The sequence below is a fragment of the Amphiura filiformis genome, chromosome 7 (genome assembly GCF_039555335.1).
Source record: "Amphiura filiformis chromosome 7, Afil_fr2py, whole genome shotgun sequence".
NCBI lineage: Eukaryota > Metazoa > Echinodermata > Ophiuroidea > Amphilepidida > Amphiuridae > Amphiura > Amphiura filiformis.
The window spans coordinates 52,226,636-52,240,413 of NC_092634.1; the positions used below are offsets into that span (position 1 = coordinate 52,226,636).

The following is a 13,778-nucleotide window of genomic DNA, read 5'->3' on the forward strand; positions in this document are numbered from 1 at the left end:
CCAAGTGCTATTCATACCTGAATATAATAGTCAATGGTGATAAATGAAGTGCCTGGAGCCACGTCTGTTTATACAAATATAATATGTTGATATCCAAACCTCTTCTGACGTGTAGTTCCATCGTCTTTAGCTTATAATATGCACAGAAGTGGGTTACTCGATACCCTTAGGACATGTAACACCCATATAAAGCCACCCAAAATTAATAAAAAAAGACATCACAAGTATGACATTAAATTTCCCGGGGAATAATTGTTTTCACTTAATAGGATATTATACCAGTTGTTTGCGCAAGGAAACTTTGAATTTGAAATGAATTGACAGCTATTATAAGAATTTTGTAAACAGATGGGAAATAAGAAGAACAAAACTTATATTTTGAGAAAGTCACTGGTGATACGAAATGACAGTTTGGTGAGAGGAATCTACAACATTTAAACCTGTGTTTATTGCTTTTTGCTACTGCTATTGTTCTTGATCATGTTGTCGTCATTGTTTCATTAGCTGTTGTTTTGTTATTGCTATAGTGCTGTTAATATTTTGTGGTGTTGCTTTTGTTGTTGTTGTTGTCCGAATTCATCGCCTAAAAAGCCAGGCGGTTTCAAAATTCTGATTCTACGTGGCTTTGAAAGTTCCATGGTGTTCCTTTTTGTTCGCTTGTTTGTTTGTTTGTTTACTTGTGTTTCATATTTGTCTCTGCTTGGTTTTGATTTCTTGGCCTTTTGGGTCAATAAAGGCGTTTTTAGTACTGCAATAAGTGTTTTGTTCATATCTATGTTCATACAGCGCGAATCTCAACAAAATTACAATCCGAAGAAAAAATAATACAAATAATAGACTCTAGATTTTTGTTCACTCGACTCATATGTTCAGAAGAACAAAATTCCTTTCTTGCCCATCTCATTTAAGTATCTATATTCGCTGCAGAAGTGACGTAAGGCTACCATAGCAATAGATGAATACAATTTTTGAATACATCGCACTGCGCTTCAACGTTCACGCGGTACCTATGCATTGAACCATTATGTCAAAGAAATGCTAATCGCTCGCAACTGTCAGATTAGTATCTTTAAAAACAGCGGTATTGTATTCAATCTATGAACGCAGACATACACAGGTGATGAGTGCAACGTGCTTGTAGTGCAGGGCGATCTATTCACAATTGTATTCATCTATTGCTATGGTATTTAATCCGATTATTACGTCACTTCTACAGCGAATAAATCCTAAGATGTTGTGATTTACATAAAGTAGAGGATATCCTGGTTGGTTCACTTTTCTAATAGCGTGCTCAATACCTCTTGAATTGCCTATGGCTGACTGTGTAGAAATTGAACCAGGTGAATATTGGCAAATTGACTGTCAGTTTAAAACAAAACCTCTAAATCTTACAGAAACGTTGACTTGGCCGACATCATACTGCTAATGAAACAATATTTTTCGGTTTGTTCTAGTCAAAAAGGTTATTTAAAATGTTTTGTGATATAAATAGTTTATAAGAACATGAATAGTATGTTGGCAAATCCACTAAATATATTATACATTATACAATCAATGTTTTGTCTAAATTGACACATTGTCAGCAAGTATATGTTTTTATCATTTAGCATTTAGACCGTGTCACTTTACAAACAAAGTCTACAGTCTTCCACCTATATAGATTAACTTGTTGTCAGCCACCTCAGGAAAGATATTAAATAATTTAACAAGATCCAGACCTGTAACCGGGTTCTGTAAAGCTAAATGTATAGTTGGATCGCTAGCTTTAAGCGATATCTTTGACGAATGACTTTTATTATACTTATTGTCACAAGAAGTAAAAATCCATCTTACTTGACAGTTGTCCACCATGTACCGTCCATCGTTAGCGATTGGAGCTGCAGGCTCCTTATTCAACTTAAAAACTAGAACAAACAACTTATGATATTAGCTTTTTATCCATTTTGTTTATCTTTATTTTGTAGGTTTATTTATCATTATACCAGAACTGCACATAAATCTCAAAGATTAACTTTTCTTTGCCGTATAAGTTAAAACTGAATAACTAGTACAGTGAGTATCTGTCTTTGCACTCACATTATAACTTTTATGAGAGTGGCACATCTTTTGAATGTGGCTTGCACCAAGTTTTTCTTTATTCAACACGGAAATAATTATAATTTAAATAGAAACACACCTTCTGGAAGCAAAACCAAATTACGAATTTTAGCAACACACCCGTCGCAATAATTTTCATTCTCATACGAGAAGAAGTTAAGGGAATGCGTCATAATCTACACGTCAGACGCCGGAAGGTTTAATACAGTTCACATGAATCGTGATACAATTGAAAACAATAAAATCAACGAAAACCACGGGTCTAATATTAGAACCAATGAATGACAAAACGTAAATTCCTGTATTCCAGAACAATTCTAGTCCTTTCTACAATTTATCTTTCATCATTTATGCTTGTGGTAAACCCCCTTTGGTCTACCAAACTTTTACTGGCATAATCAGAGAAATCAGATGTGAACCACGCTGTTTTCGTTCTACAATTGAATTGATCATGTACTGCACCGCGAGGAAACCCATTTCCAGAGGTTCAACAATTCCTTTTAATCAAAAAGTGTAAATGACAATGGTTTCTGATGGATTGCCTGTTAGCGTCTCATCTATACGAGTTTTTATTCAATAGTGACTATTTGATGGTGAAATTAATTTTATATGCTGGAAGATAGCAATTTGATGCAGGGGACACAAAACCATCTATATTCTTCAATAATGTGAAGACTATATAAATCAACCTCTTGATTTACAATACTACTTACTAAATACGACATACTTCAATCACTTTCTTTCACAGTATTGCACACTTTTAATCTGCGAGTTTCCGATATAGGCCTACCTCTCTTTAGAATCAAGATGTTCTTTACTAGTGGAAGAATTGGTTTCAAACGGAGAACCTATCGTAAGTTGTAATTAACGTGACTTTTAAACCCAAGTTCTGATGAAATGAACAACTGCTGGTTTGTACAACTTTAGTACTGATGTTTCAATCTTTATAAGTACTTTCATCTAAGTAATGCATTACGCTAATCATGAAATGCTAACTCGTATTAACTATTAATTACCATCTATTTGAGTTATACATTTAATTAAAACGATGCTACTTTTCTTTAAAACACGACCTATCACTTTGAAGTTTAGTTGATAGGATTAGTTTCCTTAATTCATTCAACGCTCTCAAAAGGTGGCGATGTATATCCATGCATTTTACTGGCGCGAATGAACAGGACAACACTGCAGAAGAAACATAAAGACACTACAGGCGTGAAATCCAGCTTCGCATCTCGGGTCCGCATACTAACAGGCTCGTCTTATTAAAGGAGGTACTTGAGCCATTCAAGTATGCAATTAGAAAGTCAAAACGAGCCTACGAGCAGTATGGATTTACATTGATCTCTTTAACTCCAAGTTCACGTTTGAATATCAATAGATAGTTAGACATACAGGATTTTGTCTCGTCCTTATAGAAGGCGTCAGGTTTAACTTTTACTCTTTACATTAAATCAGAAGAGATTTATAGTCTTTAATATTGTGGTTTTCTGTTTTGCTGTTATAGTCCGGTTTATTAATAGATTTCTAGGGACTTCGCCGTGGTGCAGGTCAAGTTTTGTGAAGGTTTCTAGTTTACATTTTATGTACTCAGAAAAAGTGCCGCGAGTTTAAGTAACTCGTTGCTACAAGGCATTCACCATATTAAGTGATAGACAATGACGTCGAATTGCCCGCAGCAAGTTGCCGCAATTCCTTGTAAAGATACCGAATCACTCAAGAGTGATCAGATCTAAGTGATTTGTTGTCACCGATGGTGAAGACACAGAGTCCTTATCAAAAGACTTACAGTAAGGTTGCTTGTTTGCAGATAACTCCACTTTACTTTCTCTTGAGTAACTTTTTCTAATGCAGCGTATCTAAAGATAAATGCATTAACGTTTTACATGATCAAATAATTTTCTTATATGTCACCATGAGAAAGATTTTTGTTCGTACGATTATGCAAAAACGAGTTTGGCTGATTTTCAATAGATTTAACAGATTGATTGGTTGGATTAATCGGATCTATTGGCATAGGAAATAACGATCTCTCTCATTATGTGCAATGTGATATAGATCAATAATGTTATATTGAAAGGCCCTTTACCATTACTAATATTAAATATTTACAAAAAGTGTATACATTCCAACATCATCCCCAATAAAATATATGTGTATCCGTATGATAAGATGAACACGCATATTTTTGTAAGATACTAAGTACACATATTATGCAATCATTGGTGTGTGACAGCTTGAAAGTCCAAAACTATTAATGGATTCTCGCACGTCCTTCATCATAATGCATTATTACTTTAGTTGTAGAATTAATGCAAAAAAGAAACATAATTTACTTCTTTGTGTTAAAGCCTGAGCACACCATAAAAGGCTGAATTTATCAACAGGAATCCCTCAAAATATAGTTCACAAAATTTAAACATTTAAAACCGTGGATAATTATTGTGATGAGATCAACATATAGATATCCACGGAATCCAGGGTTAATTAATATGGCAAAATTAGAATAGATACCTTTTTTTGGAAAGAATGTCGACATAATAATATCATAAAGTATTCTTGGCTTTAAAGATGAGTTAACGTTAACACCATTTAATATTTCGTTATTTGTTTTGTCGTATGAATTATTTAAATAATAAATTATTCAAATTCTTTTATTAAACAACATATCAAAGCCTCTAAAAGGGCAAACTGGGACTAACCTAGTTTGATGAGCTAAATCAATATATTAATGTGCGATTTTCGTAATTGAAGATGAACTTAATCACGGCTAGATTTAAAAGAATTATCAAGCAAATGTTACTGTAAAAAGTAACTTCATGGTACATAATTGGCAATCACAGTTTTGTCATTCCGCGCTTTCATAACACGGCAGTAAATTCATAATTGCCAGATTACTGATTTTATGACTCTCAATTAATTATTTTAATTTGAACTATTTGAATCACAATGAAATTTGTGATTTTGTTAGAAATCATCAAACGACACAGACAGGCTGGTAAAGATATGCTGTAAGGTCACATTCTCAAACACCTGAGGTTCCTATATGTGATGCGATCAAGCAAAATCAGTCGGAACTCGGAAATATTGATTTTGAGATATAGCCAAACAAAGGAAGTATTACCCTTTGTTTCCTCTTGTTTTGGAAACTCTTTAATTGCTCATATCTTTAGGACGTGTTGTTCAATTTCAATACTTTTTTTGCAACATCCAGCTTTGTAAATGCTTTTTACTATCCTATAAGAAACTAACAATTTTATATTTCCGAGTTCTGACTGATTTTGCTTGATTGCATCACATATAATGATTTTTTGCTTCACATATTGTAGCCGTATTGTTCGCACGAAACTTGACTAGGGCAAATTTGTTTTCTTGCCACACCGTTTAACGGCGATGCTATCACTTCCAATTCAAACATAATTAAATTGCTAAGGATTTTTTCTCTTTCATTGATTCTGCCCGTTTAATATTTCTAAGGGTTGTGTTATTCTAGATGTCATTATTCGCACGGCCCATAATTTCCATGGTTTGTCTTATCTATTCTGCCCTACTGCGACAAAAGGACACAACCGACATTTTAGTTTAAAATGACTTTTAGTCTTAAGAATTAAGGTTGTTGGTCCACATGCTAAAGCTTAAATCCATACTCCAAATTGAACACGGAGTGTATAGAAGTCTGAGTACAGATTTGAGTCTGAAAATAATCTGTGTCAGTTGTGCCTTTTGTCATTGTAGGGCATTATAAATAATTCTCAATTTTGGTCATCAGTGGTGTTGACAAGAATGCTACACTATTCACACTATTTATGATAAAGGTTCTATGAATCTGTATAAGAATGGTCATTCAATGTGAACAATATAGCGATTAATGAATGTTTAAAGTAACAAAACCTATTATATTTCAAAGGTATCTGAAATCAAATTTCCAATCTCTATAATCGTGTAGCTTACCAATCCTTAAATTAAACATCATAATTATTTATAAGTAAGAGATCGGAGTGGTGATTCGAGAAACTAAACAGTTTATCAACTTGGTGTTTTCAATGTTTTTTAACTTCGACGAATTTTACTGTCAAATATACTGGTACTTATTGCAAACCGTCTTCATCAATATTGCATTGTAAGAGTGACGGGAGTGGAGTGAATGGCTGAAGAAGTCTAAATTATAAAATAAGAGTAAAGAAATGGGACAAGTAATTCGACTCATACGTCATTTTATTCACCCACTATTAAGGTATATACTTAGGTATATATCCTTTTCGAGTTAAAGACTTAATATTTTTAGACTACAATACCCTTCAGGGAGGAATAAGGCTTTATTGTTAAGCTTAAAGTGTATAAGCTTAAGGTAGTGTTTAAATTTATTTTGCTCCAAATAAGTATATACTATGCTTCGATCAGCCCATTAGGAAGGCATTATGAATCTTTTTTCAGTATTTAGTCAATATGCTCAAATAAATGTTTGATCTAGTAATATTAGGAGATAACAATACAGGCTCACAAGGTCGTATATTTATTTGTCTGTCCTCGTCTATAATTGCATGAGTGGGATCATCCCTCTGAGGAATCGATATCAATCTGCAGTGTAATGAAGTCCGCCTATATCAGGTATAGACAATTCTAAAAATCCCAAAACCTTTTGCGATACATACAGAAAGTCATGTCGATGAGGGGGTGTGACGTTCGTAACGTTATATTGTAAAGAATTCCGTTTTTTTGTCTATAGCGGAAGTGTTACACATTTGTATCCACAAAATTATATATATTTAGCATCAATATCATATATCTATTCATAATTATTACTGTTAATCACACAACCATGACAATAAAGCCTATATATTGACGTTTTATATAAGAACACTTAAAAAAAGAGAGACATGAATAGTGTGCTATTATTGGGTCTCTCTAACTTACTACATACAAATACTTTAGTATTGAAACTATCAGGTTCTTTTCCGGCCTGTGGCGCCGATCATAAGGGAAATAGTTTTCCAATTATAGCGCCAACGTTTTCCCGTATCAAAACTCGTCTCAGTCGCGCCCACATCGATCTTGCCTATTGTTACCTTACCCTTTAGAGTGGATGGAATGCAAACAACGATTATTTAACTTTTTTTTCAAAATCTTAAACAAAAAGCTGCTAGATGTTTGCGTGTGAATTTTCATCGAAATTTATTCAAAAGAGTACAAACAAGTCTAGTATTTCTTCAATGGTTGTTGAAATATGTTCAGTCTTGATTATTTCGTAAAGATACCTGGAATTGTGTTACTTAGCTACGTGCGCAAGAGTAGACTGGCGCGCGAAATGTCGTTAATAGTACATTCAAAACACAAGGGCACCTGCGTATTCCGGCGTCGCCTCTAGACTCACATACACACCAGAACTGAGTTTTAAGAAGCCTTTCGAGACTCTATTCGACAGGTTCTTGTTGATTTGATTACATAATATAGAACTCAAGGTGACCAGTATTATACTGAAAGATTCCTGCAAGTCATAATAAAACCAATGTAGGACGATGGTTGTCATCCACGTGTATTTCTATTCAAAGTACTCTTGGGTGCTTGTGGAGCAATGTTCTCTCTGAAATATGTTAAAGATAACTCACTGTGGAAAACACGTATTACGCTGTAAAGAAATGAATATTTCAACGACAGTTGGCGCTTGATTGTCAGTTAATCAATTTCAAATTGTTCAATCGAATTATAGTTGTATTGTATTGAAATTATGGAGGGACATGGTGCAATTTGGGTATTATTGCACTCTATAGCTTGTCAATTTAACTCCAAAATAAACACATGAGAGTCATGGTTTAAATATGAATGACATCCTATATGTAGACTCAATTCATTCAATTGATGACATTGTTCATGTCGAAGGGCACATGTGTCGCTACAACTATTACCCAGGGATAAAGCTACGACATTGAAGCAAGTGCGACAGTTGCCATGTCGCTTTGAAGGGGTAGATAAAGAAATTAAAAGGAAAAGAGAAAGCGAGGAAAAATTTTTTAGTTACCAAGAGATTGGTACAATTGGTAGGTATGGGTTTGGTTTCAGCTAAAAGAACTGATACGGTTCTGTGCTGTCCCAAAAAGGCATTTGACGTCAACATGGTCAACAGACGACATTCAGAATAAAAACGTGTAGAACGTTATTTTTTTACACATTTTTTAAAAGAAAGAAAATGAAGAATCGGAGACAAATGCATAATTATTATATTGCCAACCTGAAGGCGTAGATAAAAACCTGTGGGATTTTTAATAACGATATCCGGTGTTTATACATTATGATCAGACGTCGAAGGATTACATTTTGATATTATAATAACACATCATTTGCAATATTACACGTATTGATCGTTTACTTACTTCCATTGTCTTTGAAAATATTCATCTTTTAATGATATCGAAATTCATAAGTCTCGAAATGCCATTCATTAACGGTATTGTGGGTGGTTTATTTGTCGGGGTGGCATGCATGGGCGTTATTATAATATATCATGAAAGTTATATTGGTTTTTTTAAGTATACTTTACAGTACTAAAACACCATGAAAATTCTGCTAATATCCATATTAATGTTAATATTACTGATATATTATATCTCTAGCTTCAAAGGATCGCTTGTGTAACTTGAATAATTTACTAGTCTATTCTAAAACACTCATTCATTCTTTTTATGGTTTTTTAAAGATACTCTGGGAGATCATCAATATATGGTGTTAACAATGTGATAGCAACACTTTTTGTTCATCACAAATAATTGATTAATACAAAATCTTTTTTTTAACCTGTACCTGAAAGTATGGTTATTCTTTATTTTCATTTAAAATGGAATGAAATCCATTCATATTTTCTCTTTTAAAAAGAATCAAACGATGGTCATTTGGCATATCTGGTGGGTTTAAAAACCGCTCTACAGACAACAGCGTCTGCAAGTCCACGTTAAGCATGAATAAAATTGTTCATTGCAAACAATTAAGTAGTCTGCCAGATAGTAGTTATCGAAAATATTTACGACCTAATTAAATATATTACATCTTGCTGATGCTGACTATCGTAATATATAATTAAATTGCTCACCAACACACCAGAAGTGGGTCGTCTGTCATGTCAAATCCTGACTTATTAACACAAAATAGACATGTCCATATTTTATATTTAGCTTCCATTTGCGACAACTCGAGTAAGATAAAAGGGTCTTTAAAAGGTAGAAAACGTATCATACGTGACAACTTATCAAGTTAACTGGCCGCAAAAAGTTCAGGTTTTTGTTCACAACCCATTTTGGACACCTTATTATTAACCGCGTTACATAGTCTCAATCTCTTGTTGATTGTGGGTAAACGAAAACCGGAAACTGATACACTCTGTAGTGTAGTCTGACACCACACCAATTCATGTTCCATTGAATCAGTGATTCCTATATTATTCTCGTCTCTATACGTTGAAATAAAAACTGAACAAAACGAACGAATCTATACGATTGAATTATGACGAGGAGCAAACTCTCAATTGGTTCCCATGGCGATGTAATTCAATTTTGATAAAAAAAGAGGGCAGTTGGCAAATATATTTTGTTACTTATTATTGGTAATAAATAAGTGTTCATAATCTGATATTGCCTGCTTCTGTGACCCATTTTAGAAACATATTAACCATTTATGGAGAACAAAAAGAAAATAAATAGGTTCAATTTATAATTACCAAAAAATCGACCAGATAAATGTTTCGCAACATATTTGCATGGTAGAGAAGTTCGGTATTTACGCATTGTTTCCCCGGCCTGCATTTCAACTAGTTTTTGTTTTACTAAGTATTATTGTATAATTGATATTTTGCACTTTAAGGTATAAGTCGGAAGATATTTAATTTTTTACCATAATGGTGAACTCTTTATCGATATCATAACGAGGTATTACCTAAGCAAGTATTTACTAACAAAACTGTTTGCAATGGCCAAATATAAAAATGTTGAAATATTGATGGCAATATCATCATGATTATACTCTTCTTTATTTCTGCCACATACGTGCACAAATGCATCATATTGGTGTACTCAAAATGTTTGTATCCGAACATATCCGGGAACATTCTGCTAGTGCAAACAGGGGAAAACTACACGGCTGCCATAGTTTGCTAGCGACGTAAGCTGTGTCTGCTTGGTGCACTTTACTCTATGTTTCCATAAATTGTTTAACTCAATGACAATTTCTTTTTCTTTTTCTTTGTCCTCTTTCAGCTTGCACAAGATGACACAGACACTGACACATTACTTGAAGACGAAACACCAGATAAACGAGGTTTTCATAATTTCATGGACCCACTCAGCGCCGGTTTTGCAAACAAAAGATTTAACCAATTCATGGATCCTCTTCAATCTGGTTTCAGCGCACGGCCTTACAAACGACGATTTAACTCATTTATGGACCCATTAATGGCCGGATTTAACCCAAGCAAAAGATTTAATAGCTTCATGGATCCATTAAATGCCGGTTTCAGCAATTTCCCCAACAAGAGATTCCAAACTTTCATGGATCCACTTAGCGCGGGATTCCACGTAAAAAGAGACGACGATTGATCGAGAATGACTTTATAGAACTGCAATTTGACTGGCAATATGTCGTTTTTTGTTTGCTGTAGTTATAAACACCATCATTTTTGTTTTAATACAAAAAATCCGTCACGTTTTAGTTAAACAATTAGCATATTTAAATAGCAAACACGTAATTTTGTACTGCTTGGGCATGGTTTAAAAGTAGTAGTTGAAGTATTTATGGCACGCCTCCCTTTCGCCTTTATATATATTTTAAAAGTTCATTTTGAGTGGTGAAATGTGTTAAATTTTCATCAATTTTGCTATCTGGTCTCTGTAAACCGGGAAACATGATTGTGTTTAAGAGCTGATCTTGAATGCAAGGGATATGAGTTCCAATGGTCCCCTGTCAACCATACTACCATAAGTACTTCTTCTACTATAATTTTAAACATCAAAGTGGATGAATGACATGTCTACATTTGGATGGGGCATTTCTGCATGAGGAGTGTTCCTTTGTATAAAAATTATAAAGTTGTACAGAAGGTTGATATACCTTGTATAATATATAGAAACAACACTGGGACCATTTAAATCTACAACAAAATACCATATGTAGCATATACCGTAGCTAAATATGAGCCTTTGTGGTGTGTCTTCATGAAATTTAAGTTAACAAGTCTTAGTTTCAAAATTGTTTGTATATTTTACAGACAAAAAATGCATATCTGTGGTATGTGGTTTGTCAATTCAGAGTTTAAAAAACTTAGTTGAATAATAATTAAATTGAGAGTTTTGTTACCTTATACTGAAATTCAATATGTGCCAGTAATGGATTAAAGGCGTAACACTATCCTTTGTAGAGGAGCAATTTAAGTACCAGGTGTATTCATTACTTTTGTGAAGATAAACTGGTAGAAAATTAAATTAGTTTACTTAATACCAATTTACTGGCTTTGTTAAACAAAATGTTAACTTTTTGACAATTATATATAGAGTGTGAAAAAAATAATATTATAATATTTAAAAAAATACTTATAATGCATACAAGAGGCACGAAAAAAAACAATAAACCTCGCCAAGACCAAACGCAAACAAGTGCTAACTCACGAAGTACAAAGATCAATGTCGTTTGCATATATATTTTTTTAAACAAAAGGGGGAGGTTATTGCCACAGAGTATTATCTGCACCTAACCACCTTAATATGTTTTTGTGTATGTGACGTCACCATAACAGCTGTCCCTTCAAGATGTATAATGAAAGACAGAGATAAAAAGACAAATTCGCGTCTGCCATCAAAGCAAAGGCGCGCCGTGATTGGTTGCCGACCTGCGCAGTACGGCATTTTCTGTCAAGTTGTCAGAATTTCAGACGCAAACAAGTCTTTTTATCTCTGTCTTTCATTATAATTACCGTACTTGGTGCACCTAAACCGCATAATATGATATCGTATTTCAACTTTTCTGGTTGATATTACCTAATGATCTTTTCACATTTGGTAACGAAAGAAGGTACACCACAATCTTATGAGAAGTGGCAGCTACTTTCTGTTGCGAAACTGGAGGTTTGTGGTTGTTCATGCTTCAGGTTGCTCATGCAGTTTTGATAAACACCTATGTTTACGTACAACTCATTTGTACCTATTTATGAATGACTACTATATTAACACTAAGGTAAGACGACCGAGAATCTCAAAAACGTTACGAAGTTGGAATCTAAGTGGAAACCATTATGTACACGTTATTCATCTAGTGTGAAGTTTAGATGCACTATAGAACAATCGATCATGGTGACAGTAAAACAATCCATTGTAAGTACTGATCATAAATATGATTTACACTATACCATGTAATTAACTGTTTAATCTATATGTATGAAGATATTGAGGGATAGCAAACAGGGGTCACATGTTCAGAACATGAAACATAAAGTTGTATCAAATGTCTCCATTAAAGTGTACACTATAATAGGTATTCTTTGCAAATAAGATAACATGTTGATTAGGTTTGAAGTAAACTTAACAAGAGAGTGTCTGCAAAAACAAAACAAGAATGTTGTCTTATAAAGACTTAAGCCTTAAAAAGTAAATCCAGCGAATCTTGATGTAAAAGGTGTCTTCATTTTTTCATTAACATTAACTGATTCAAATAGTGATATCATGAACAAAATCAATATACAAAATGTTTTCATCATCCTGATTAATATGCAAGAGCTTTAAAGTACTTAGGCCTCATCAATTTCATAACCAATATTAATGTTAAAGAAAATTCTTGCTCTGTTCTGTTTCCTTAAGTTACACGCACAAGGGGCCGAGTTGTAGAAAATAATGAAGGAACTATTTTGTAAATAAAATTATTCATACTAAATCATGTAATTACAGAAGATCCTAAGTCAATGACCCTCTTTAAGTCGTTTGTTAGCATCTTCAACATGTTTCCAATATTAGGGGATCGATAGGTTGATCATATGTAGCGTTAGGTGGAATACACTAGACAAGAAGTTTATTAACTACACGAAGAACAAGAATATTTGAATGTTTCATTTACGTGGGTCACCCAGAATGTGTTGTAAGCTAAGATACGTATTGATGATGCACTGTAGTTTATAAAACTAATAATGATGTATCTTGATTTAATATCAAGTTAGAACGTTGTAAGTTTCAGTATCTATCTACATGAGAAGCAAGGTGAGAGTCCTAGACGACGATCAATCAGAGAATGGTTTACCTCATTATATATGCATGTGTGAAAGAATAATAATGATTGTAATGTTGAATATCATTTCAAATGTATGATCCATTGTAATGAATTGGGACCTATTATTGAAACATTGTTAAGTAAAATGTTTCCCTTTGTTATGTGTTATGTAGTATAAATAAATTACACCTGAACTGCATCGCACTATTTGTACATAAAAGGAGAGCTTATATGAAAAGAAAAATGGTTTGTTTCATTTTCTTGCGTCTCACTTATTGATTTTAAGAATCTGAGGGGTTATTCGCCATAGAACTGAGGTCATAATCATAGCAATAGAGGAATACAACTCAACACTTTTAAAAGTTGTGATGTTTTGTAACATGTTATGTAGCAAAAATATTTCTTGGGGGGTGATGACACAAATTTTGCGGTTTTTCTATTACCATATA

At 33.6% G+C, this 13,778-nt stretch overlaps 1 protein-coding gene across 1 annotated transcript in view; it reads left to right on the forward strand.

Moving 5' to 3' along the window:
• Positions 1 to 13,573, forward strand: part of LOC140157320 (uncharacterized) — a 96,177-nt gene extending 82,604 nt beyond the window's left edge. The window contains exon 2 of the mRNA XM_072180461.1: positions 10,338 to 13,573. Coding sequence (XP_072036562.1) covers positions 10,338 to 10,676 — 339 coding nt within the window. The 3' untranslated portion in view covers positions 10,677 to 13,573. The remainder of the gene's footprint in view (positions 1 to 10,337) is intronic.
• Positions 13,574 to 13,778: the final 205 nt, after the last annotated feature.